Here is a 24,689-nt window from a genome sequence, read left to right on the forward strand (position 1 = left end):
GTTACTGGGACATCAAAGGGCAATTATGGACACCTTTAGCAGACCGTGTTACGTTTTGCCATCTGCGCTAGCGGAGTTCGCGATCCCTCCCACCAGCAGTGCGAACGCGCTTCAATGGCCGTGACGCGTGGCAGCGTGACGCGTGGCAGATGGCGCTAGTAGCTCGTCAAATTAGCGCATGCCCATCACGTCAGGACCAATCAATGCGGGATCACGGCCGGTGGGACGAATTTCGGAAATCTAGTAACACTGAAAACACGAAATAAGAACTTCTAAAGGTGTCAAATAACTCAATTAACATAAAGTGTAGTTGATCTCCCAGTGTTCTTCGGCAGCAAAGCAGAACAAGCGAGAGCCGTCGCAAGCCTTCGGCCGGCTTGGCTGGCTTCACCGCAAAGTACCTTGTGCCCTGAATGCCAGCTTCCCCGTAAGATAGGAGTGTCGCGCTGAAAACAAGCGCAAAAGACCGAAGGCAACTTTCAAGCAGACTCGACGTCCACCTTACCAGGCGGTTTTACAGCGTTAGCGTTGCCATCAGGTGCCGAAGGCTGCGCAGCCGACTCTGATCATACAACAAAAATCAGCTCAATTAGGAGAAAGGATGTTGCAAGGCTACGGCACGAACTTCGATATATACAATAATTTTTCACTCAACAGGAGTTCGATAAACTCCAAGCAACATTCCTATGCTTTTGCATTAAGTTTTAATGGGATACTCTGAGAGTTAGCTATATGTAATAATCAACTGTACTTTGGCCTGTCGCTCAAACCGGTGCGCAAATCCGGCTATAACACCTAAACACGGTTCTTAGAAGCAATCTTTCACATCCTGTTTGCCTTCAGCTTACAGCGTATTTGTTTCGAGCTACTTTTGTAATGACGGCCAAAGTATCATTTCAGCGCTATGGACTAGTAAATAAACAGTAAATGCTGGGAAAACGGCCAGACAGACTCTCAGCAATGGTGAATTCTCGAGTGCAGGTTGAATCAGAATTTGAAGTACTTCGAGACATTTATGTACGTGTGGTAGGTGAACGAAAGCTTTTTTTTAAAAGAATCCTCTCCAATAGGGCAACAAACTCTGCTTTCGGATAATGCAGTCCACTAGGACCTTGTCCTCGCAGAAGAGTGCAAAGCGGGCTGCTTCTTTCGCTAGGGGAAAGAAGGATAGTGCAAGCGTTATACCCGAAGGCACTGCTTAACTTACCAACGTATCTAGCGATATAAGCTACACCGGAATATGTGAAAATGGGTAATGGGATGACACGAGATGCAATCACTTCCTTCAGCTCCTCGGTTAGTCATTGCAGCAGAGCAGAAATGATTTTTTCGGCGTCGACGCGAAGTGCCTTGATTTTACTCCAAGATGAAACGTCCGTCTTGACAATGTGGTCAAGTGTCGCTGTTATGGCCCTCGTATCTAGCGTGTCGTTCTCTTCCGCACATTAGCCTTACTTACCCGAAGAGAGCCTTTATGGGGTCGCTATTGAGATTTTTAGTGAGAACGGAGCTGACATATCTCCGCAGGAGGTATTCTACCACTTGTACAGTAGACTTGATGAAATGCAGTGCCTGAAAGGTTTCTTCAGTGAAAGTGTCGTTGTTTAACGCTTTAGAAGTTACTTGGATGCTTGCGATATAGCAGGTGAACACATTTGTTAGCCACTGCAATCGAGTATCACCAGTGTTATTTATTGGCCTCCTTTTAGCGCTTCCAGCACAAGAAGCGTCATGAATATCAAACCATTCTATGATTGTTTTCCTAAAAAACATAATATCATGAAAAGATTTTATTAAAACAAAGTTTGTTTGAAATTAAAATAATGTTAATAATACAAAACTATTGCTCATTATAAATAAAATAACAGTGAAAACTCCACCTTACAGCGTTTACACAGAATGTTATAGTAATATTTTATTATTCAAGCATTATGCAACTTGCAATACATTTGTGTAAAGCTATTTTCACCATCAGTGCTACCTATGTGGTTTCGCATCTAGTGCTGAAAGACAGCTTTGCCGTTGCAGACGAGTTGCTGTTATGATAGCTTAGAAAGAGTTCCGATGTGATCGCTTCTCATACAATTTTGTATTCCTATTCTTGTGCAGGCTTGGGAAAAATTCGGATTAAAATGAATAAAAGTAGCTACCATGCCTAGTTTGTGTCATATGCTTGTCGAACGTTTGCTGAGCGACAGTGTTTTTTATATAGTCTCAGCTGATGTCTGTAGTACGCTGACATGCCGCTGCAGCATCTACCTTCTGTGTACATTTCGGGACTGCACTCAAAACGAAACACGCGGGCGACAGCGCGAAACAAGGTAAAAGCCACCCGCAGCCGCGGAAGCAGATGCGGAACAAACAATGAGCAGGTCGCGCCCCTTGCGGAGACGGAGAGCCTAACTCAAGGATAAGAGCTTCCATTGCATGATACTCTCTAACAGCATGCACTACGAGTGATCCTATTTCCGATTCCGCTTTTCCGTGGTTGCCATCAGAGCTCATCAATACTACCAGTTGCAAAACTTCCCACGAGGCCCATGCATAAACAAAAACGGCCGTTTTGATTGGTCAAAATTGAGATGTTTACGAATAGTGGCGGTACCCGCGGCCATTAAAACAGCGTCTAAATTCCAAACTGTCTGATTTTTGATAAATGCACAACCATGATGGAAAATAAAATTAGTTGAAGACTTGCAGCAGGAAACGTTATTAGGATAACAACCATATAGATAGTTAACGGGGTCGTTCGATGTATTGCTCTTTTATACTTTTTTGAATAATATATAGGCCTGTGATTCTACTCGCAAAGGTTTAGTGCCTAGCGCGACGCCCATATTACAAAAAAAAAGGAAAATGCAATAGAAATCGGGATTCGGAAGCTCTTCCCACCGAGAGGTACCGCAATTCTGAAATGCTCGTGTGACGTCACAAAGTGTATACGGAGGATCGTATACACTTTATATACACGAGAGCGCCCGCTTTCGTCGACCTCTAACCGCCGCATGGTAACCTGAGTTGTGCAGCTTCCGAAGGTAAAGCTGCGTCACCTGCCATTGCTACTATTCCTCCTCTGTCCCCATGAAACATGTGAACTGTAACAGGTGAAGGCATTGTACTAGAAGCATTAATTGATACAGGCACTGTTGTTTCCGTCATGCAGCTTCACTTGTACGAAAAACTACACAAAGTGCGAACTCCTTGCACTGGCCTTACATTACGTGTTGCCAATGGGGAGCATTACAACTCTTCTGCACAGTGCTTAGCCTGAATCATCATTGACGGCATGTTGCACTACAATGAGTTCGCTGTGCTATTATCCTGTGCTCATCCACTCATCCTCGGCAGGGATTTCTTCCCCTCTCACTCTTGAAGTCATTGAATGCACCACTGCTGCATATTCAGAGCCCGCTTATTCCCTCTTGGTTATTGTCGCCTATCAACCATCTCCCGTCTCCTGTCAAAGGGTATCATAAGCATCGTGTCACTACTTCGATCCTCCAGTAGTTCTTCTCTTCTCTTCGCCTTCAACACCACATCGGAGCCCATTTTTCTGCGCCGTCACTCTACTGTTCCTTCAGTCTCTTCCGCAGAGCCTGTCATCCTTCTTCTATTTGCACCTCAGCTCGCTCCGATACATCTCCTATTTTGCTCAGTGGAGAACTTTGCAACATGATGAGCACCGACCTCACAGCAAACAGAAGCATTGCTCGGTGTATTGACCATGCACGCAGCCTCATTCGACGTGAGGTCTCGAGCATCGGGTCAAACCGCTGCAGCAACGAATCGCATCCACACCTACCGATCGGGCATCGTTTGACGCCGGCCATATCGTGTGTCTTCAACCGAGCGCAAGGTTATCAAGGAAAATATTGCTGACTTGCTCGCCCGCAACATTATATGCCATTCGTCTAGTTCTTGGTCATCACCCGTTGTTTTAGTGAAGGATGACGGCTTGGTTTGATTCTGTGTAGATTACTGTGCTCTCATAGAATGACTCGTAAGGATTTGTACCCCCTCCCTAGAATTGAGGACGCCCTCGACTGTCTACAAGGTGCCCAAATTTTCTCCAGCCTTGACTTACGATCAGGGTACCGGTAAATCCCCATGCATGAAGATGACAAAGAGGAGGCTGTCCTTGTCACTCCGGATGATTTATATGAATACAATGCAATGCCCTTTGAGCTCTGCAAGGCTCCTGCAACTTTCGAGCGCACGATTGACACAGTTGTGCGAGGGCTCAAATAGAAAACGTGTCTGAGTTACATGGACGGCATCGTCATTTTTTCTGAGACATTTTCAGATCATCTTACTTGACTTGGCTAAGTTTTGACAGCACTTTCCAACGCTGGCCTTCAGCTAAACACAATGAAATGCTGTTTTGCGTCCAAATGTATTAAAGTTCTTGGTCACCTCGTAAGCAGCGCCGGAATTAAGATTGACCCTGAAAAAACTCGCTGCTGCACTGCACTTCCCACGCCCGATTCGGGTCAAAGATCTACGCAGTTTCCTGGGATTGGCATCCTACTTCCGGCGCTTCATCAGCGATTTCGCCTCTATTGTCTCCCCATTACATGCGTTTCTCCACATGGATACACCCTTCGTCTGGTCTCATGCTATGACTTCGAGTCTCGTCCTCTGCCATTTTGACAATACAGCTCTAACTATTTTGCACATCGATAGTCACGGCATTGGCACTGTTCTTCTGCAACGCCAAGACAGCTCTACGGAAAACGTTGTTGCCTACGCAAGCCGCGCTCTGAGTCCCGCGGACTAAAACTATACTATTATGTAGCAGGAATGTCTGGCCGTTAAGACGTTTTGTCCATACCCAAGTAGCACAAAGTGGGCTATGACGTGGGGGCCCGCGTTGGGCCCGTGAGGGCAGCCCATACGGGCCCCATGCGGGATTTGCAACACGTAGCCAGAGGGGCCCCGCGTGGGCTGCCCAATACTGCCGCTATCGGTCCCAATCTGTACCCGTGTGGGCAGCCCAAATAGGGCTGCCCGCATTCAGCCCAGGTAGACGAATGTGGGCAGCACACCAGAATCATTAATGGGTCCCACATTTGTGCAGGCAATGCCATCCCATTGATCAAGGTTTTAATTTTTAAGTCGATTAATCCCTTCAATACCTTAATTATACAGGCGCGGGATTTGTGAAAGCCAGTCCGTTTCGGGCTGACCCACGTGCTGCCCTGATGGGTTGAATATGGCATTTTCGGGGCTGCCCAAATTCCAATAATCATCAATTGCGAAACATTAAGCGCTATTTTTTGCTTGTATGCGACACTCAGTAGCATGAGAGAAATTTATTCCCAACACTACAATAATGTGGGCTGGCCCACATCAACCCCAACATGTTGGTCCGAATACTTATTTCGGTGGTGCGTGTAGAATAGTATTGCCACAGGAAACATTTGGAGGTCGTTCAGTGCATACTCGAAAAGCGGAACAGTTACTGTTGCATATTTTCTGTCGACACTGCATAATTAACGTAGTTGTTAGAGTAAAAATAAATAGTCTTTATTCATAGCAGAGATATGCTTAGGACAGTTATGTGAAACCTCCAGAAGAGGCAATTAGTAGCCGGTATAACATGATTTACATAAATAAAATGGTGCCTTAAAGATAGGGTGGAGACGTTTCAGAGCGGTGAGCCCACCTACGGCCAATTTGGGGCCCACTGCGGCATTACATGCGCCGCCCCAATTGGGCTATCTTGATTTTACCGCATGGACTACGAATATATGTTGCATTTTCCCGCGAGTACCCCACGAAATACCCGTGTGGGCAGCTAACGGTGTGGTCGCTTTTCAGCCCGGCCGCAAACCATGCGGGACCTATTCGGTTTTTGTGTGGGCAGCCCCAATCGAACTAGCCCGTCTTCAATTTGCTTTAGGCCCACATCTGCATCGCATCTGCCCTAAATTGCCCCACAAGAGACCGATGCGGGCAGAAGTGGGAAGGAGCAATTGCCTACCCAGCTACCGCCCACGCGGAAATTATCTAGGTTTTTGGTGGGCAACCATATTTGGGGCAGCCCAGGAATTTTCTGCATGAATTCCAGATTTTCGTCTGACCTTCCCTCAAGTACCCCTCAAGGGTCCAATGTAGGCAATGTGCGGGCATACCCGTATTCAGCCCCGCCGCGGCCCATGCGGGACCTATTCGGCTTTTGAGTGGGCAGCCCCAACTAAATCAGCCCAGGCGTTTCCTACACAAAGCCCAAATTTCATTTGCATCGGCCCTAAAATTTCCCAAGCGGGACCCTTGAGGGCCAGATATGGGAATATGTACTCAGTTAGCCCTTTTCACGCCTATGTAATGCCCACATGGAAAAAGCAGGGGCAAGCACAATTTGAGCTTGCCCACTTGATCCCTAAAGCGGGCCCTCGTGGGTGTTATTGAGGTTGCCCACGCCCGACTTGCCCATACGGGCCCCCGGTGGGCCATGTAATGTGTGCTACTTGGGTACCTGTACGGTCGTCACTGACCACCACACCCTATGTTGGTTATCCTCAATGGAAAACGTCTGGACGTCTCGGGCGTTGGATTCTCCATCTTCAAGAGCACAATTCTTCACAATTACTTACAAATCGGGCAAGCAGCACAACGACGCCAACGCTCTCTCATGTTGCCCACTGCTTCGTCATCAAAATATATGTCTTCGCCTTCCTCACCTGCGCCTTTGAGCCGCGCCGTTCAGAGCCTACAGTCATGCAGCTTTTTATCTCCGCCTCCGTTACTCCTGCGCCAGCAATAGGCTGTCATCTCTCCCACCACCTACGTGCTGATCCATACTGTCGCAAGCTGATTGATCGTCTGAGTGGCATTACCAGAACTCCAAATGCCTGTCTCCGTTTCCAGCTCAAAAATTTAAAGCTAAGGAATGGCAAACTATTTTGGCACAACTACAGCCCGCTATGCCACGCCTGGGTTCCCGTAATTCCCCGCTCTCCACCTTTTCAAATTCTGCAAGCCTTTCACGACGATCCCAACGCTGGCCATCTTGGCTACATGAAAACCTACGACCGCATCCAAATCCTTTTCGTATGGCCTGGCCTCTCAACCTCTGTATTGAAATACGTCGCGTCTTGCATCCATTGCTAACGATCCAAATGGTCTACGTCACTTTTGGCCGGTCTCTTGCTGCCTCCCCCGTGTCCTTTCACGCCTTTCGAAACGGTTGGAATCGACTTGTATGGACCCCTGCCTTTGACACTAGCTGTCAACCGCTGTGTCATTACTGTTGTCGACCGCCTCACCTGATACGTTTAAACCACAGCTCTTTCTTCCAGCTCTGCTTCTCAAATTGCCAACTTTTTTCTCCCCACCAGACTCCTTCGCCATGGCGCCCCGCGTCTCCTCCTCAGTGATAGTGGAAAGTCGTTCCTCTCCTCAGTGCTCGAAGCAGTGCTTCATGCTATGGCACGGTGCATAAAAGTACATCCACTTACTAGCCACAGACCAATGGCCTCACAGAACGCTTTCATCGCACCCTTTTCGACAAGCTGTCCACATACATGCACCCCCGTCACAACAACTGGACCCTACTCCCCTGTCACCTTTGCCTACAACACTGCCATTCAACGAACCACCACCTATTCTCCGTTTTTTTTTTGGTTTATGGCCGTCCCCACTTTCTCGCTCGAAGCATCTTTCTTTTCAGCTACCACACCTTATGACGCACCTTCCCACGAATAATTCGTTTCTCGCATTACTCACTGCCGTGAGCTTGCCCGCCTCCAAACTTAAGCCACTCAAGCTACCAGAAAATGCCCTTAATATTCGACCCCCCTCTGAGTGCCCTCGCATCCGTGGCTTTTGTGTGGAAAATTGATTAGCCGATTTATTACGACGAAATGCATCGAAATGCCTTTAATGCCTCATCGTTGTCGACAAAAGGTTGTCAGCAGAGGTGTCACGCTTTTGAGAGCGAGTTAAAAATAAATTAATAAACCTTGTCGCCACCGGACTAGAACCTCCATTCCTTAGATCCCCAGCCGGGCGCTTTACCAATAGCGCCGCTCTAGGATTTTTTTTTCAACATTCGAACACATTTTTTATTCACTCAGTGCTGAGGTAAGTAGTGTTATCCATTGCGCCACTGATGGTTTTTTTTCCTTGCCACCGTTTTAGTGAAGTTGTGCTAAGTCGTATTCTAGTTATGTTGTGTTGTATGTTCCAAATTGACTTTTCGCCTACATGCTGATTACTCTGTAAATAATGTATATAACTCTACGCCGAATTTAAAAGCATGTAATAAATACCATGCTGAAAAAAAAAATGCGCCACGCTCGGATCGTACACCGCTCTTCATAATTCTCCTTGTCTACCGTGAGGATGAACGCGGGATTCCGCGAGTGACAGATGCTACTGCGACTTTCCTTTCCTGTAAACGAATTATAGAACGCCGGTGAACTTTGATGCGTTTCATTAAATGCTGGTTGTGTTCGACAAGAGAGCGGTCGACGTACTGTTACGACAGGTCATGACGTCACCGGGTGATTCGTGCATATGCAAAGCTGATCCCGCCGGGCGTACAATCCAGGCGTCCCTGTGGCGCCTTTTATTTGTCGCTTTTTCGAACGCAGCGCCACAAAGCTAATAGAAGCAGACCAAGATGTTTAGGAGGCCTTAGTACAGCAGGCATGAGCCACGTTGGAAATTGATTTACAGGATTTAAAAGGCGCAGTATCTGTCACCACTCTCCGCTGACACATGTACGACGCCATAAAGGAACGGCGGAAGGTGGGAGTGAAAGAAGAGAGGGAGATAGAGGTGTCGTAGTGGAGGGCTACGATCCACCGCGCTCTAATGGATTTCGCCTCATCGCACTTTATTGGTCCAAAGTGCCCTCTAGAATTGCTTTGGTCCTTACACGGTTCTGAAGCAAGCATAACGTGTGAACTATCTAAAAACGCCCCTGCATCGCCTGTTCGTGACCGTCGTATCTAACCGCTGACCATCTGTAACCTGCGACCACAATGATCGCTTTCGTCCGGGAGGGGGAAGATTGTAAGCACCTTGCGTGCACGTCATCTTCATCTGTACATATTCATCATCGTTGGTCATCTCGTCGGAGAGAAGACGAAGCGTGAATGAAACGCTGCTGGATGTAGCTGCTGCTTCAGCTGGGCTGGCAATAAAAAAGGGATCCTGCCGGTGCTTCCTGCTGTCTCAGAATGTAATAAATATATGTGGTATATATTTTGAAATTATGCACATTTACAAAATAAATAAAAATGACGAAAAAATAACACAAGGATAGGCCACAGTACACATCACACGGGATCACACCTGCTGGCGAAGTCGGGCGATTCGTGCTTGTGTGGGATCAAAGTTGACAACAGGCTTGTTTTTGATCCTTCTAGCCCTGCCCGCGTAGCGTAATGTGCTGAGGGTCTCCTCCAGGTTGCTGTCTGCCGGGCTGATGCAGGCAATCATCACAGTGTGGCTGTTGCCCCCCAAGGAATCTAGAGAAATAAAAATGAACGCGGAAGAGGAAACTCAGTGCTAGGAAGTGCCGCCTCTCTAACGTAGTTACCATAAACCACGTATAATGCTACCTCCAAACAATAGGTTGCCTAGTCCACGAACATACAAGGGACATCGAGAACCACGTTTTTCAATTACTTTTAGCAAATATTGGTCCTCCAGGTCTTTTTGGTTATATTGGAAATAGTTCAGTGGCAAAAATATAACTGTCGCTCTGAAAGCTATACCTAGAAATATCCCATAAAAAGCGTCCTTGGAAAACAAAGGACAGACCGCCGAACTGAATTTCAGCGCACCATGACCTCGCGTATTCGTTTCTGAATTGTTTATTGACGCATGCATTTTGTCGTAAAATTGGCTGGCACTATAGTTTCACCGATATCCCTTTTCTTGTCTTCTAGCTTTAGAAATCTCCGAATTTGGCAAGGCTCGCCTCAGTGTGACTAGAATTTGGAATTATTTCGACGCAGGCCAATACGTACTCAGCGTCCTTTTAATCACTGTAGAGCCTCCCCACTTTGTAGTCGCCTTATTTTAGTTAAACCCTCGTGGAAATTAAATGCTTCTTATCAGAAATGGTTCCCATTTTTGAGCCAGCTAGTATTTACTTATACCTCCAAACTTACAATGTGCAAAATGAAGGGGCATAAACAATAAAATATGCTTTATCAGCCATAGTCTAAAACTCACAGCACCTTGTTAGAGGGTCAGAAAACTTTCTGCATATTTCGAACAGTCCCTAATACATCGAGGGAAACATACGTGGTGATCCCATAAAAATGTTACTTGTCCCGTATCAGCCGAAATTTACGGTTGTTTAATGGTATTCAGAGGCTCAGACGGCACTAACAAAATGTCTTATCACTGTGTTCTCACCATGACACGGGTGATGCTGCACAGTTTTCCTCCTGAGTGTACTGTCACACACATTAGAGCGTAGCTGACGTATATGCCATGTTTAAGCAACAGCGGAAAAGGACAGAGACGAGTGGAAGGAGGTACACAACGACGGTGGAGGTGCACAAAGCATTTGTGTACATCCTTCCACTCGTCTCTCTCCTTTTGCACTGTTACTTAAACATGGATGATCACCAACTAGCCCAAACCTCCGTTCTTCTACAGCTGATGTGTAACCCCTCCCATATTGGTCGCATGCTCAGACTCGCATGATTTTACCATTGCTGTTCGTCGTCTGAAAATTTCTAACACCGGCTTCAACCCTTTCAGAATATAGTGTTTCCTCTTTCTCCGTATACTCAGTCACTGGCAAAACCCTTCCCTGTTACCCTGGTACTTTCGTAATATGCGTCTTCTAGGAATGCAATGCCACAAACGCCAAGAGTAGATCGGTGAGCTTTCACCACGGCGCAGCTTTTAGACACACACACTGACAGGCAGCTGTCAGTTGTAAAAAGAGCACATGGTGGGCGCATGGTAAATCCCGCCTAATCTGGAGCAGAACAGTGCAGTTTGCATTGGCGAGTCTCTCATGGACAACACTACCAAGCTGACGTCTCGCACAAGTCAACTGCTATGCCTTGCAACTGCAAAGCGCACTAATTTAGTAGAGGTACTGCCACTTCTCTCACGGCGAAGTGTGAACAATTATAGACCTTTAGTATAGTAAACTATTGATTGCGGATCTAAGAGAAAATAGGTTAGTGTCCCGTAAATAATCATCCGAGTTGTATCATCCACAATTCCGCTATTGTAAACTGGAATAAATCAAAGTGAAACTCAGCTCTTATTTTTATTGCATAAGCGACTCGACATTTTTTTCATTTTTACTAAAGCCGTTTGTATTTAGACATGAGTATAGTAAAAGGGCACCAAAACATAAATACCTCAGGAGATAGGACACCAGGCCTCCAGGGGAGCCCCAAATAACAAAATTTTATTCACCAATATCACGTCAATGTCGTAGGATAAACTTCTGTCTTCCATATTTCCCATTTATGTGTAGCCCTGTCTGTACGGTGAATATGTTGCTCTCGTCAATCTTACTCTGATTTAGCAATGTGCACATATAAAAATAACTAACAAATCAAATACGCTAAGAGTATGGTGCGGTACAATATAGTCGTAAGCAGCAGAGGTGCAGATTGAATGTTTCCTAATATCACATGTGTGTGAATTAACGCCGTTCGAGGAAAATAAAAAGGTTGGGCATTACTATTAGGACACCCTTACTAAACACTGACTAACAATACCTCAATCTCACAACAGGTAATTCTCGAAATACTTTTGAAAATTTTAGATCGAATGTCATTCTAAATTACAAAAACAAAGCTCTATGAGAAAACCTGACACCGACAATATTAAATTCTGGGCAGTTCAATACGGTTGCAGCGCAGCTGGTTGCTGCAGAATCGAGAGCTTCTCAATACCTGGGCCAAACTACAACTATAACCCAAAGCAAGGACACAGCGAAAGGAAATAACATCAGTAGTCGCTAGTAGAAGTCAAGATATGTGAAATTAAAGACCTGAACTGGGATAAAAATATCCGTACGCTGTCAGTGCTCTTTACTTAACGATGTTTAAGTGGACTGAGAAAAACAACGTGAAAAATAAAAGTTTTTGTGAACCTCGTTAAGGCACCCACGTTTGTCCTGCAGAGTTTTGTGGATGGAGCCATGACAGACAAAGGAAGTCGAAAATGTAGTGGTTAAATGCAATCCGCATTATTAACTCCAAGTATTGGTCAAAGCTACGCTCTCTAAAACTTGAGATGGTGGTGAAGAAAGCAATTATTGTGCGCTGTGCACAGTAAAGTACACAGTATGTGCCACATTCCCAATGCGCAACCGTGCAACCCAGGCATGATCCCAGCCAAAAAATGTTTGTACGTACCCTGAAGCAGCCTCGTCAGTTTAGAGTCTCGGCATGGTACGTGGTGGTCGCCATCGCATAGAGCGCTGATGACATTGCCAAGTGACGAGTGACCTCTGTTGATTTTGATTCCTGTGAACAAATTAAGAGTACACACTCATCCATCTTTTGGCACTGATAATGATATGTCAGCTAAGGGCCAACCAAACAGCTAAAACCTACAACACGATATGATTTGATATCAAGCGCTGTATCTTTGAAAATGAAGCACTAAATTACAACCGTGTGCTGTGATCGCAATGGATAATTTACTATTACGCGTAATTCGCTTATCACAAAAGCCATGTAGGACACTGGTTAAGACGTCCTGAGTCACTTGCGTGAGCAATGAAGCAAAGTATTGAACCTCGTAGAGAAACATTCAACCCTACATGTTGTGTATGAAATCTGGCTTTCAAACCAAATTATCGAAACGTCGACTATAAAAGCTGCATGGAGAACATGGCGGACTACAAGCTGCACAAAAGCTGTACATTCTCGTCCAAAAATTTCGATATCACTGGATGTGTTACGGGGCGTAACAGTAGCGCACCCTCATCTGAACTATTCTGCCTCAGTTTGACTACTGTGCCTTTTTACCTTCCAGCTGCTCGCCCTTTCCCAGCATTAGAGCCATCCACCAACAACTAGCAGCTTAAACATTGAAACATTGGCAACAAACCTTCCTTGAGCCTTTCGCCAACTGCCTTAGTTTTTCCAGCTCGTTCAGATCCAGCGAGATCCACTGTATGGAACTTGGCTAGCCTTGTGGAGACACCATCTCCTTTGTCCCGCTGCTCTACAATCATGGTGAAGATTGCGTGAGACCGAGATGACCGCAAGTTCATGTTGGTCGAAGCTGTGCATCGAGATGCAGAGGCATTCTCGAGGAGCTGGATTGTCTCTTCGGGAGTGGTAACACTTACTTCCGTCAGGTTGGTCACCTGTTCATACAAGTTGAAACAAAAGCACAGACAGTGTATCAGCAAGCGTTCGCGCTCAACGTGAAAGCTGAAAATGGGATCAAAAGAAAGAGCGAACATTTCTAGTACCACCCTTTTTTCATCTGAGAATAAGCATGCAAGGAACATTACACTGTTCAAAAATACCAAGTATAGAGATTTCACCATAAGTTCAAGGCTCGAAACCAAACACTGGCACAAGAAAGGCAACGGGAAGGAGCGCGTCGTCCCGTTGCGTTTCTTGTGTCCATGTGCGTTTTCACGCCTTGAACATGAACTCTCACCAACTAGACCGACAAAACGTTATTTCAAGGTAGATATTTGGTCACAGCCCTTTTATAAGTTTAGGAGAAGGAACAGAATACATTTATTGTGAGGCTGAAATGAATTGTGAAAGGAAAGTGCGGATGGGATGGCGCTGGGTGGCAGACCCCATTCCAAGACGCCATTGGCCGCTGCCACTGCTCGAGCTCTCTGGATCCGGGCCCGCTCCTCCAAGTCCGAGCTGGACAGGGCCGCCTTGCAGCCCTCCCTAGTTGGACGTTATAACTGCTATATTTGTGTTTTTCTGGCAAGCCTAGACCATGTGGGATAGGTCAGCATACTGCCCGCAGAAGTTTCACCTACCCGTGAATGCCGGATCCACGTACGTATTTTAGTATGGCGAAGCCGCCAAGGCTTCAAACACCCGGTTTGAAGCCTTGGCGGCTCGCGGGAGCTCCCCCCTGCAGAGGCGGAAATGTGTTTCCATCTTCGCATAAATTATGAGCGGGATTGTTATAGTTGCTGCGGTGCAACCGGATTATTTTAGCGGAACCACGGGTAGGAAAGCTCGGGAACCGCGTGAGCGGTCTCGTTCCATCCACCATCTGGCGACCGTACACCCACATTATTTGTTTTTTTTTACAAGTAGCTGAATCTGAATTGCTCGTATGTGCCAATAATATTCTGCAGGTGAGTGGCGCTATCGTACCCCGCACGTAATTTCGGCAAACCTGTTGCGAGTCCAACATTATATACGCTGCGTCTGAGTGGGTGGAGGCCAGCGCAATCGCCACTTCCTCCAACATCAGCGCGTCACTAGTTTTTACCGAGAGCCCGTTCACCTGTCTTTCTTCGTGCACAACAGTGATGGTGCAGATGCCGTCCTCGCGGGGGACCCGCGGCATCCACGTAATATATATGTGCCTCTCTTACTGCCATAGTTATTTTGCATAAATGTTGCTCTGCAGGCCTGCAGCTTCCCCTTATTATGCTCCCAATTCATGTTTCTAAAGAGCGGCTTAACCGTCCAAATATTTCCACATATCCCAGATGTCCACTCTGTTTTCGATGACGGGGAGATGATGGGGAGAAGCTCGAGAATTAGGTCTCCGAGGTTTTGCCTGCCTATGCTGGTCACGGACAGTTTAGAAATATGCTTTGTTCTGCGGGCCTCAATCTGCTCCCGTATGCTATTATGGATTCCGATTTGGAGCAGGCACTCCGCATAGGTTCTGGCCGGGAGTCCTAGCGCCTTTTTAACCGCCGCCCGAATCACCGCGTCAAGGGTTCCACGGTCGCTCTTCCTAAGCTTGAGATAGGGCGCCACATACTCCCCACGAGTGACGCCGAACGCCTAAACCAGGCTAACGGTTTCTTGTTCAAGACGTACACCGTTCTTGCCGGCGATCCTGCCAATCATCCTACTAATTTCTCCGCAGGTGGACTTTCATTTTTCAGGGTCTTGTAAGTGTTACCCAGGTTATCAATTTGCAATCCCAATACCCGAAGTATGTCCATTTCTGGTATCGAATTGCCGTTAGCGTAAATGTGTATGTTTTGTCCTAGATCATTAGGTTTTGCAATGTGTAAGAGTTCTGATTTATTCGGAGCGCACCCCTCTCGGAAGGCTCAAACCATCTGCCCTAAGTTACCCATGGAACGACCAGAAGGTAACGTCGTACGCGTAGATGGCGTGGCGTACGCCATTCACTGGCGTTGAGCTTCTCTGGGAGCGCTATGAGGGCAACGTTAAAGAGCAGCGGAAAAGAACAGCTCCTTGAGGCGTTCCCCGTGTTCCCATATCGAATGGCCCGAATTTTTATTGCCTAAGCAATACTACGCCATGTTTCAACCCGTAGCGTAAACCTGGCCGGTAGCCACGTTTGACCTTTACAGCGACCGTAGATGGGGCCCCTCTTCAAGCCGTCGGGTAAACACGGTCGGTAGCCCGCCGCGCCGCGGAAGCAGGAGAAGAAGAAAGAAGGAAGAAGAATAAGAACAGAAAGAGAAGCTACCTCGGCTTTGCTTACGCTACCTACCGGATTGAACTAAAGCTAAACCTCAGCTAATTTTTTTATTGCCCAATCTGATATAAGATTTCTGATTTACTAAGTTTTTATGTAGCTAAAATATTTCTCGCCGCAATTGTTGCCGTTTGAAATTTTCACTTTTACAATACTTAACGTTTTCAAAGACCATCATCAGGTCCAGGGTCCAAATCGCCCTGTCTCTGAACTCCCTAAAAGGAGATCAATAACTTCCCTATTGATTTGGTGCAGTACATCCTGCGCTGATAAAAGTGGCCGGAAGCCGAACATGAAGGGCGGCAGCAGCTCATGCTGTTCCAAATATTAGGGACAGCCTTTGCCTTACTGCCACCTCCATGAGCTTATCGGTGCAGGACGTGAGAGTGATTGGTCTTAAATTTTCTTTTTTATCTTTATGCCCGGCTTTGGGATGAACATTACTATGGATGTTTTCCAGTCATTTGGTAACATCCCGAGTACCAGCAATCATTACTGGCCGTAAAATCGTCCAGGGTTTGATCGTTGAGGTTGGCCAGAAGGCCGACCGTTATCAGGTCGTCTTCCGGTGTCGTATCTCGCCTCATACTCATTAATGCGGTTTTTATTTCTAGGACGGGGAATTCTACATCTTAATTGTGGTGTTTTTTCTCTAGTGTATCTTCTCATCTTTTTCTCATCTACGGTCGTACATGAGTGTTTCTTTTAGTTTGCCGCCGAGCTGTGATCCGTGCCTTTGAAGTCATTGAGTACCCTCCTCAAGTTACTGCTTTGTTTGCCTTTGGATTTATTAGGTTCAATGAAGCACCTCCCTACCCTACTGAAATAACTGTATGGGGCAATAACCTCACATTTTCTCACACAATCTCATTCAGTTCACATAAGAAATCACATACAAGTCGTATATAATTGAATAAGGTCTCATAGCTTCTTCTACATTATCATAAATTATGTAGGATATTTTATGATAATTATGTGAACCGTATGAGAGTCGATGCGATTAGATGAGATTTTATGAGGTTATTGCCACGTAGAATTTTTGGTTTTTAATAGGGTACTGAAAACATGTGAGGCAATATCCTCACATTTTCTCACACGATCTCACTTAATTCGCATAAGCAATCACATACAAGTCGCATATAATTGCATAAGATCTCATATACTGTTGTGTATTATTATAAATTATGCGAAATATTTTATGATAATCCTGTCCACCGTATGAGAGTCTATGCGATTAGGCGAGATTGTGTGAAGTTATTGCCTCGTGGAACTTTTGGTTTTTCAGTAGGGCTGACAAGGCTCCATGTACTTTTCCTGCTGAGGGTGCCTCAGATGGAATCGCATGTGGATATCCAGATGGTTTTTGCTTGAGATCATGCTTATGTTTCTGCCTGTTTGGTTAGCTGGGAAATTCTAATTTTAAGCTTACAGTTCTGTATTAAGGTTTAAGAGCGCAGCACAATGCATAAGCACTGCATCATTGCTAATGCGGGTACCCCAAGATAGGAGCGGCCTATTATAATCACGTAACTATATAATCATAGCCGACGTACTTCGAGCTGCACGCTCCTAATCATGCTGTTAGCCCAAAACAATTTAATGCACTAGTGAAGTCTTACCCTTATCGTGCCAGCGTGATCCTCCCGTATCGTCAATGGGTCTCGGAATCAACTTTTGGAGAATAAATCAAAAATATTTTCTTTGTATATCTGCGAGAAAGTAGAAATGACATTAAATCCATGACAAGCCAGTTGTACAACTACAAACCTGATGCCTCCTACATTTAGGTTCAGTTTGTATCTCAAAGGCATGAAAGGAAATTCAGTTGCACTAGAATATTCGCCTGCTTATTCGAGGAATTTGCAGCAAAATAAAGAAAAAACCCTTGATGTAGGTATAACATAGAGGGTTACTTCAAGAGAAATAGGCATATACACAGAAAGCAGAGCATAGACAAGTAAAAGCTTGAAGGGTTAAGACTTCAAGCAAATGATTCATCAGCCAGATTTTATGACTGTGCTTGGTTTGCCCACAAAGTCTACTACGATCGCGCTCGAATCAAAACAGAGCTGGATCTTTTTGCCACTCAGATTGCTAAAATAAAATAAACGCCGCTTATTCCTACTATGTGGTGGTTGTGTAAAAGGTTAAAATCAATAATTCCTTCAGAACCAGCATTCATGTCTTTTGACGACAAACGCAATGGTGCAATCTCGTTGTGGGATGCTTAGGAAATGGTCGAATTGTGCAACACATTAGTGAACAAAGCTTCTCTATTTATAGGGGAACTCGTTCAAGAAGCACCACTTGGGAATGAAGTCTTCATCTCAACAAATATATCGGTGGCGTTTCACTCATGACCTGATTATCGACAGTCATATACATACAGCAGAATAGCTCTCACAGTTTGGCTCTTTAAACTTTATTGGCCATATTTAGTACATTTTCGCGAATTACACGTCTCGTATTTGCTGTCTTGCATACAATGCACTCACCTCGAGGAAAGTAGCTCGCACAAGGAATATTTTCTCTGTGCTTGTCGTGATATGCTTGAAAATATTGTCAACTATCCTGGCGATAATGCTCGCATCGTCACAGCCGGTGTCATTGGACGACGAGCGCGTTCCCATAGTGAACGTTTTTCCAGAGCCCGTTTGGCCATAGGCGAGAACGGTGCCGTTGTAGCCTTGAACATAGAAGATACATTCTTGGTTTCAAATATATTTGCTGACGTGAACTCATTGAAAATGTAAAATTTGATCTAGCAAGTATAAGCGGACGGGGGCCTCATAGAAAATTAGCAAAACGCACAAACTATACCTACAACTAAGAGATGAAAAGGGGGCGCCTCATTTCCTGACAAATTTGGGTATGACGACAATACGGACACGAAGTTAAAAAATTTATAACGTGAATCTGCTCAAAATCAAAGTCCGAGACAGCCACTGCCTTAGCTTAGGCGTGCATGCGACGTGTGATGGATGGGCACGGTCTGGATGCGATGTAGATGGCTTGGAACCAATGGCAGCAGTAAGTAGGGGTGTGCGAATATTCGAAATTTTCGAATATCGAATCGAATATCATAATATTCGATTTGTTAAACGAATCAAATAGTGGAAATTGAAAATTATTCGAAACTGTTCGAATATCTTCGCAAATTTTCGAATAATTTTCGAATACTTTTCGAATAACTGGCACAAATTAACGTCCCGGTTACCTCCGACCATTCTCGCGAAGGCAGGGTCAGCTCCGAGCAGGCACAACTTGCTGCCGCAATAAACTTACGCGAGAAGCAGAGATCACCGTTTTAGGGAGCCTACATGCTTCAGCGGGGCCGCGACACGGTCCATTCGCATGGAAACATTCTTAAAGATTGGACATATCACGAATCGCGGAGGCAACTTCTCGTAGTCGTGTCTCTAATCTGCCGAGAAGTAACGCTACATGTTTATTCCCTGAAAATTTCATTCACTTTCATCATCAATAGTTGAGGTTAAGTTTATTATGCGAGTGGCGGATGACATGAGAGTTGCATGAATGTTGTCAGCTTATGTTGTTACATCTTTCCACTATATATCTCAGGTCGCCTAGCGCCAGTTGCAATCGCCTAGCGCCAGCTATAGGGGAGCACGCGAGCTAATTGAGAAAGAACGAAAGCAACGAAAGTCACTGAAAAGAAGAGGACGATGAGGAGATCGCGCGCTCGGCGATAACTAGTTCGAAGAGCCAACAGCAGGAGAAGCGCAACTCTATGGCCTCGGGTTACGCGGACGCAAGTCGGACGAAAACTTCGCTCAGCCATTCGTAATCTCTGATATATTTATTTATTTTTATTTATTTGAAATACCCTAAAGGCCCAATAGGGCATTACATAGGGGGGGATGTGGAAGCAAATCAGTGTAGAACAAAAACAGATTAACAGATTGTATCATGCAATCTAGTTCACTAAATAAACTCGTTGAAACGTAATTGTTGTAGATAAAAACAACCAGCAACTGACAATGTGCGAAGAGATTAATAGTTGCGCCGCCTAGAGGAGATCAGCGTTTTCCCGTCAGATCTATTACTCCACGAGTTATAACGCTCTACCGCAGCGCTATAACAGCGCTATAACGAATAGTAGAGCGCTCTGTAGCGCTCTACTATTCGATTCGTATTCGATTCGCTGCTTTCACTATTCGATTCGTATTCGATTCGCTTTTTAGCTACATTATTCGTATTCGATTCGATAGCAAGAGTGCACTATTCGTATTCGATTCGGTTTGGAAAAAGTACTATTCGCACACCCCTAGCAGTAAGGCTTTCTCTTTTTGAGAGCACTCCTGATGAAAAAATGATTACAGAATGCGCATTCTTCAAATAAAGCCGCAAAAAGAATAGAAAATCACTTTTGCCTAGGCCCTTCCCTCGTGCACACACCTCGATCACGGCGATTTCAGCTTACAGACGCCTAATAGAAATGTGCAACACGTACTAAACTGTTCAGTTTTGGTACACAATATGATGCATATTGTTGCTACTTGAGAAGCGCATTACACTGCCAGTGTTTTTTCTGTCTCCAGTTTGAACTCTTGCTGCATGTTGCACTTACGGTAGTTCACCAACTATAGGAAAATGAAACAGTTATGTGGGCAGAGGAAAAAAGGTATTCAATCCTTTATGACTTTTTTGTGTCTGCTGTAATTTCATTTATGGCATGAGAGAAATCGAACATTTTTGTTGCAAACGCTTAACCACACGCACTCTTCAAATTTGCTGGGCTGGCTCAACACCTCGCTACGAGTGGCTTTCAAGCCAGCCCCAGGACAAGCTTTGCACGCCATCTCGGTAGCCGGTTTCTTCTCATGCTAAGTTGCCAGACTTTCGAGCTACGCTTCGGATGTCGCCGCCTTCATACGTTTTGACATGGTTGGACTAAATACGTTAATTAGGCCTCCATCCTAAGCAAAGCCTAAATCACCCGTTGCATGCTTCGCTAAACCTAACCATACGTATAAAATATGCGAATTAAAATTTAATTCAATGAACGCTAGATCGTATATTTATATTCATTTATGCTCTGAGCCAAGCTAAATCACCACTAAATGCTTTAGCTGCTACGCAGAACGTCCCCTGAATGAACGAACCTGGCTCCAAGATCACACCAGGGGCCCTCCTTTCGGCATGGATTGAGAGAAACTGTAACTACATAATTTATAGGCTTAGTTTGACATTCGATGACACTAGAGAAGCAGATAAATGACGCTGTTCAGCAGATAATATGCGACAGAGATATAGTGCCATGGCAAGTTCTACACCGTAAAATGCACCAGAGGTATTTATAGTGAGTTAATAATCCTGGCATGCAGGACATTTACTCTTCCGTTCGCCTGCCAATTCCTGCTAAGGTACAGAATTTGACTAGTTTGAGATGTTTCAGCTATCAAAGAGCCCATTTCATCTCTTCCATCAATAGATGGGTTTATTGAAATGGAAGGCAGAGAGGCTGGCCGGAATGTTTAAAATCTGGCCTGCTACTCTGCCCTGAGGAAGGGGAGAAGAGAGAGGATCAGATGGGTGACGATGTGGGAGAAGGCCTATGGAAAAATTATACAGGAACCATAGTTCGCTTTACAAGCTCGAATCGAGTCTGGTGGCGCACCAAAAACGGCAGACAGCCCGCACTGCCTGGACACCCTTCCCCTTGTCCTTCCAAGCGCACAGCAGCAGCTCCTCCGACAGAGGCCTCTTATCCAAACGCTTCGAAGAAACGGAGAGAACAGTTCTTTCACGCGCATACATCAAAATATGTTCCGCGTCTGTACCGTTCCTTTAAGACAAAAACCTTTCAAGGATCACGTCGAAAATCTCGCGCACGCGAGATTGGTTCGCCAGATGTGTCCGGCAGACGTCGCAATTGGTTCTAAAGTCGACATAATTTATCCGGCCAGGACGCCGAAATACGTTTTGACGTCGACATAATTTCCCGATTCGGCTACTTAAGACTAGTTCCTATAAAAGCCCAGTATGGTCCATGTAAATCCTTTCAGTCTCGCGTGTCAAGCAGAGGAGACCTAAGATGCCGATGTCACCGACCACGACACCAAAGGAAAGAGAGAAACGAAATTATAACGAGTACACAAAGACAATATACAGGTAGAAGAGAAGAGGTAGAAGAAAAGAAGGTGCAAAGGCTCTCGCCATTAAGCTCTTAAGTGAAATTAAATGCAATCCTGTAATTTGTTTGTAACTGTGTTTTTGTTGTATCTGAATGTCCATTGAATTTACTGGATGAGGAGCCTCACACTGTCTGACGATCGTCTTTGACTCTCTTCACCTCTCAAAACAATAATTCATGTACAGGTGCTGTTAAATTTCGTATCCATTGAAATTCAGCGATTGTGCAGTCATTTCAAGCCACAAAATTTTGGTTACTGAGAAAGTGTTTGCTACGGCTGCAAATACATTACAATGTTTAAATAAGGTAGAAAATGTTTTATTCTGCATCTGAAGATAATGTAAACCAGTGTAATGAGCATGCATGGAACCATTTCTGTTTGCTGTGCGTGTTTCGGAGCTACTCACAAGAAGACATTATTGAAAAATTCCCACCGATTTTAATAAAGCAACTTCTTCACGCATTACTGTTGTTAAGCGCCTTTGTCAGCCGTTTCTTTACTCGTGGATTAGGAGCGCGCTGGCACACATTGGCCATCTTACGCCTTGTGTTGTTGCGGTGCTTCATCATGCTCTACACAGCACCACAAGAGCAGATAAGTGGTGCGGGAACACTGCGGTCTATCATTGCTTTTAGGAGCAAGACTGCAATGACCAGCGTTTTGTTCATTACCCTTAAATATCGTTTAGCGTGCAAAAGTTCATTTTCTAATTCATCATGTTAGGCAACAAAATAATTCAGCCTAATTTAGCTATACTATGTTACTACCTTAAAGGGGCCCAAAACAGCCTTAGCGATACAGTTTTCCTATGCCTAGTATGTGAAAGAATATCGATGTAAGATAACGTTCCCGCAAAAATTTTTTAAATGCGGCATTTGGAAGCAGAGTTATTTGCAATCAAATTTTGAATATCTGCGCCTTCGCGGCTTTCCTCCTCTTTTCAACTTTTTAGCGCGCGCAAAGGCTGACCCTCCTCCAAGGCCTCGCCCACTGCCACGTCACAACTGACGCATCTGCGCTTTTACTTTTTTTGCTTAGCGCCGCACGCCGCAACTTCCGTTTTGGCGCGCTTGCTTGCCGACGCGCCGCCGGGGGCCTCTTGACGTCTGCTTCATCGTCATCGCCCTTCGGCACGAACTCGCGAAAGTTTTGTTGCCACGCTATACATCCCTGGCGTTGACCTCACCTTCGATTTTGTGTTACATAGTGTGAGCGACGGGTGCAGAACCGCTCTGGGCTAGACTGGTCACTCTCTTGAGTTCGCGAAGGCAGTTATCGAAGCGCTGAATTGTTGTTGACGGGACATGAGCGGGAGGTTGTTACAGTGTGCAGTCCCTGGCTGCGAAGGTATTGCTAGTGACGGCAGGAAAAACATTCTGCATCAAGTGCTTCAAAACGCCAATCTCCGGAAACCGTGGCTACATATCATCGGATAGCCAGCATCGGTGAAGACAGCGTTTATCTACGTTTGCTTTACCCGGATATGTGGTTCGCGATTTGGGGATCCCGACAAGACTGAGTCTGCATGAAGGAGCGGTACCAACGCTGTTTCTTCCAACCCTGCCGGTAAGTGTAAAATGAAAAGATTGTGATAATATTAGCTTTAGACGCGTTATCACAGTACAGAGTGGATTGTTTCTTTTTTTTAACTCAGGCGATCTTGCTCGGCGTTGTGGCATGCATATAGCAAGATTTGTCATGATCACTGTGAACTACACTGCTCAAAATAAACCAGTGGCGAGCTTACGATGGGATTTTATTATTTTTAATGTTATGCTAGTCGACCCCACGCACCAATGCACCCATATAAGCCGTATACTATCATCGTCGGGGTTTAGCAGCGGATTCTTCAACGGCGTGTACTTGTGGGGGTCGAGTCCCATCTCGGTACTCATTCGCCGAAGTCGCTTTTCAAGCTCGGGGTCCATAATATCCGTACCGCAGCAAGGGCATGAGATGTTAGCGAAAGACTAGAAATTCAGAATCGAGATCGCAGAGAGCGGTCTTCCGGGCGTTGCGGAGGAAAACTCTCTCGTGCACCTTGCCCGAACCTTGAAACCTCCGTGTTTAGGTTCCTCTTGCTTTTGACTTATGATGCCCCTTCGTGAAAGATAACGATCGATTGTAAAGAAAAAAAAAAGGAAGGGGATGAGGAGAAGGGGACTGCGTAGTTGTGCGCTGTGGTGTAGTTTGTCAGCCGCGGTTCGGCGTCAGCTGACTGCAACGGCGAACACGCGCGCCGACAGGAAGTAAACAAACTCTGTTCGGTGCCCGATTATTATCGCAGACTCCCGCCCTGTAGCTTTTTTTTTTCTTTTTCTTTTTTTAACGCCGTGTGGTGTTTGTGCAGAGTGCACCCTGAAATGTCGCGCGGATGGAGCCGCGTCCAAGTTTACCAACCGAGGCGGCCAGGAATTAGAAACACGTGAAAACCGAGATGGGCGTTGATAAGAAGAAAGTCAGGAATGAAGAGATGGAAACAGAAAAAAAAAGTGCCAAGAGGCTTTACCCATCAGCAGGAGGGGAGGGGGGCGGGGGGGAGGGGGGTCGCGAATAAAACGTTATCACTCGCTTGAACTGGCTTAGTCGCTCAAAGTTGTGCCTCTTTATCCCTAAGCGATCAGCTGCCGATCGGAAGTGTAAGAGTTGGTTTTGACAGGAGCATAGACAGGAGTTATATACACAACTAGATTTTTCCTGCGGAAAGGGGGGGGGGGAGGGGTGGATTAACCGCAACAAGGGAAGTGGACTTCTCCAAATGGCTCACCGACAGCAATAAGAGCAAGAGCCTTCTCCGGTTCCTAACGGAAAATAATTTGCACGGGTTCTTATAATATGCCTTATGGCAAGCTTGCGTAATAAAAAAAGAAAAAACAGCGCGCGCATGCAGTAGTGCAACGATCGAGTGAC

At 45.6% G+C, this 24,689-nt stretch overlaps 1 protein-coding gene across 1 annotated transcript; it reads right to left on the reverse strand.

Annotated features, from left to right (window-relative positions):
- Nucleotides 1-9,297: 9,297 nt before the first annotated feature.
- LOC146183998 (chromosome-associated kinesin KIF4-like) lies at nt 9,298-14,502 on the reverse strand. Its single transcript, XM_084608465.1, has 4 exons — nt 14,329-14,502; nt 13,054-13,315; nt 12,354-12,464; nt 9,298-9,479 (listed from the first exon to the last, which is right to left on the reverse strand). The coding sequence occupies exons 1-4, from the start codon at nt 14,500-14,502 to the stop codon at nt 9,298-9,300; spliced, it is 729 nt and encodes a 242-aa protein (XP_084464591.1).
- Nucleotides 14,503-24,689: the final 10,187 nt, after the last annotated feature.

The sequence above is a fragment of the Amblyomma maculatum genome, chromosome 7 (genome assembly GCF_055883805.1).
Source record: "Amblyomma maculatum isolate TAMU_Amacu chromosome 7, ASM5588380v1, whole genome shotgun sequence".
NCBI classification, from domain to species: Eukaryota; Metazoa; Arthropoda; class Arachnida; order Ixodida; family Ixodidae; genus Amblyomma; species Amblyomma maculatum.

Bases quoted from the DNA above. Each gene is read 5' to 3' on its own strand.
- LOC146183998 (XM_084608465.1), bottom strand. From the start codon at position 14,502: ATGCCGCGGGTCCCCCGCGAGGACGGCATCTGCACCATCACTGTTGTG. The intron at 12,465-13,053 runs GTTTGTTGCCAA...ATTTGTTCACAG, and splicing joins TGGCGAAAGGCTCAAGGAAG to GAATCAAAATCAACAGAGGT. The intron at 9,480-12,353 runs GTACGTACAAAC...TTATTTCTCTAG, and splicing joins ACTGACGAGGCTGCTTCAGG to ATTCCTTGGGGGGCAACAGC.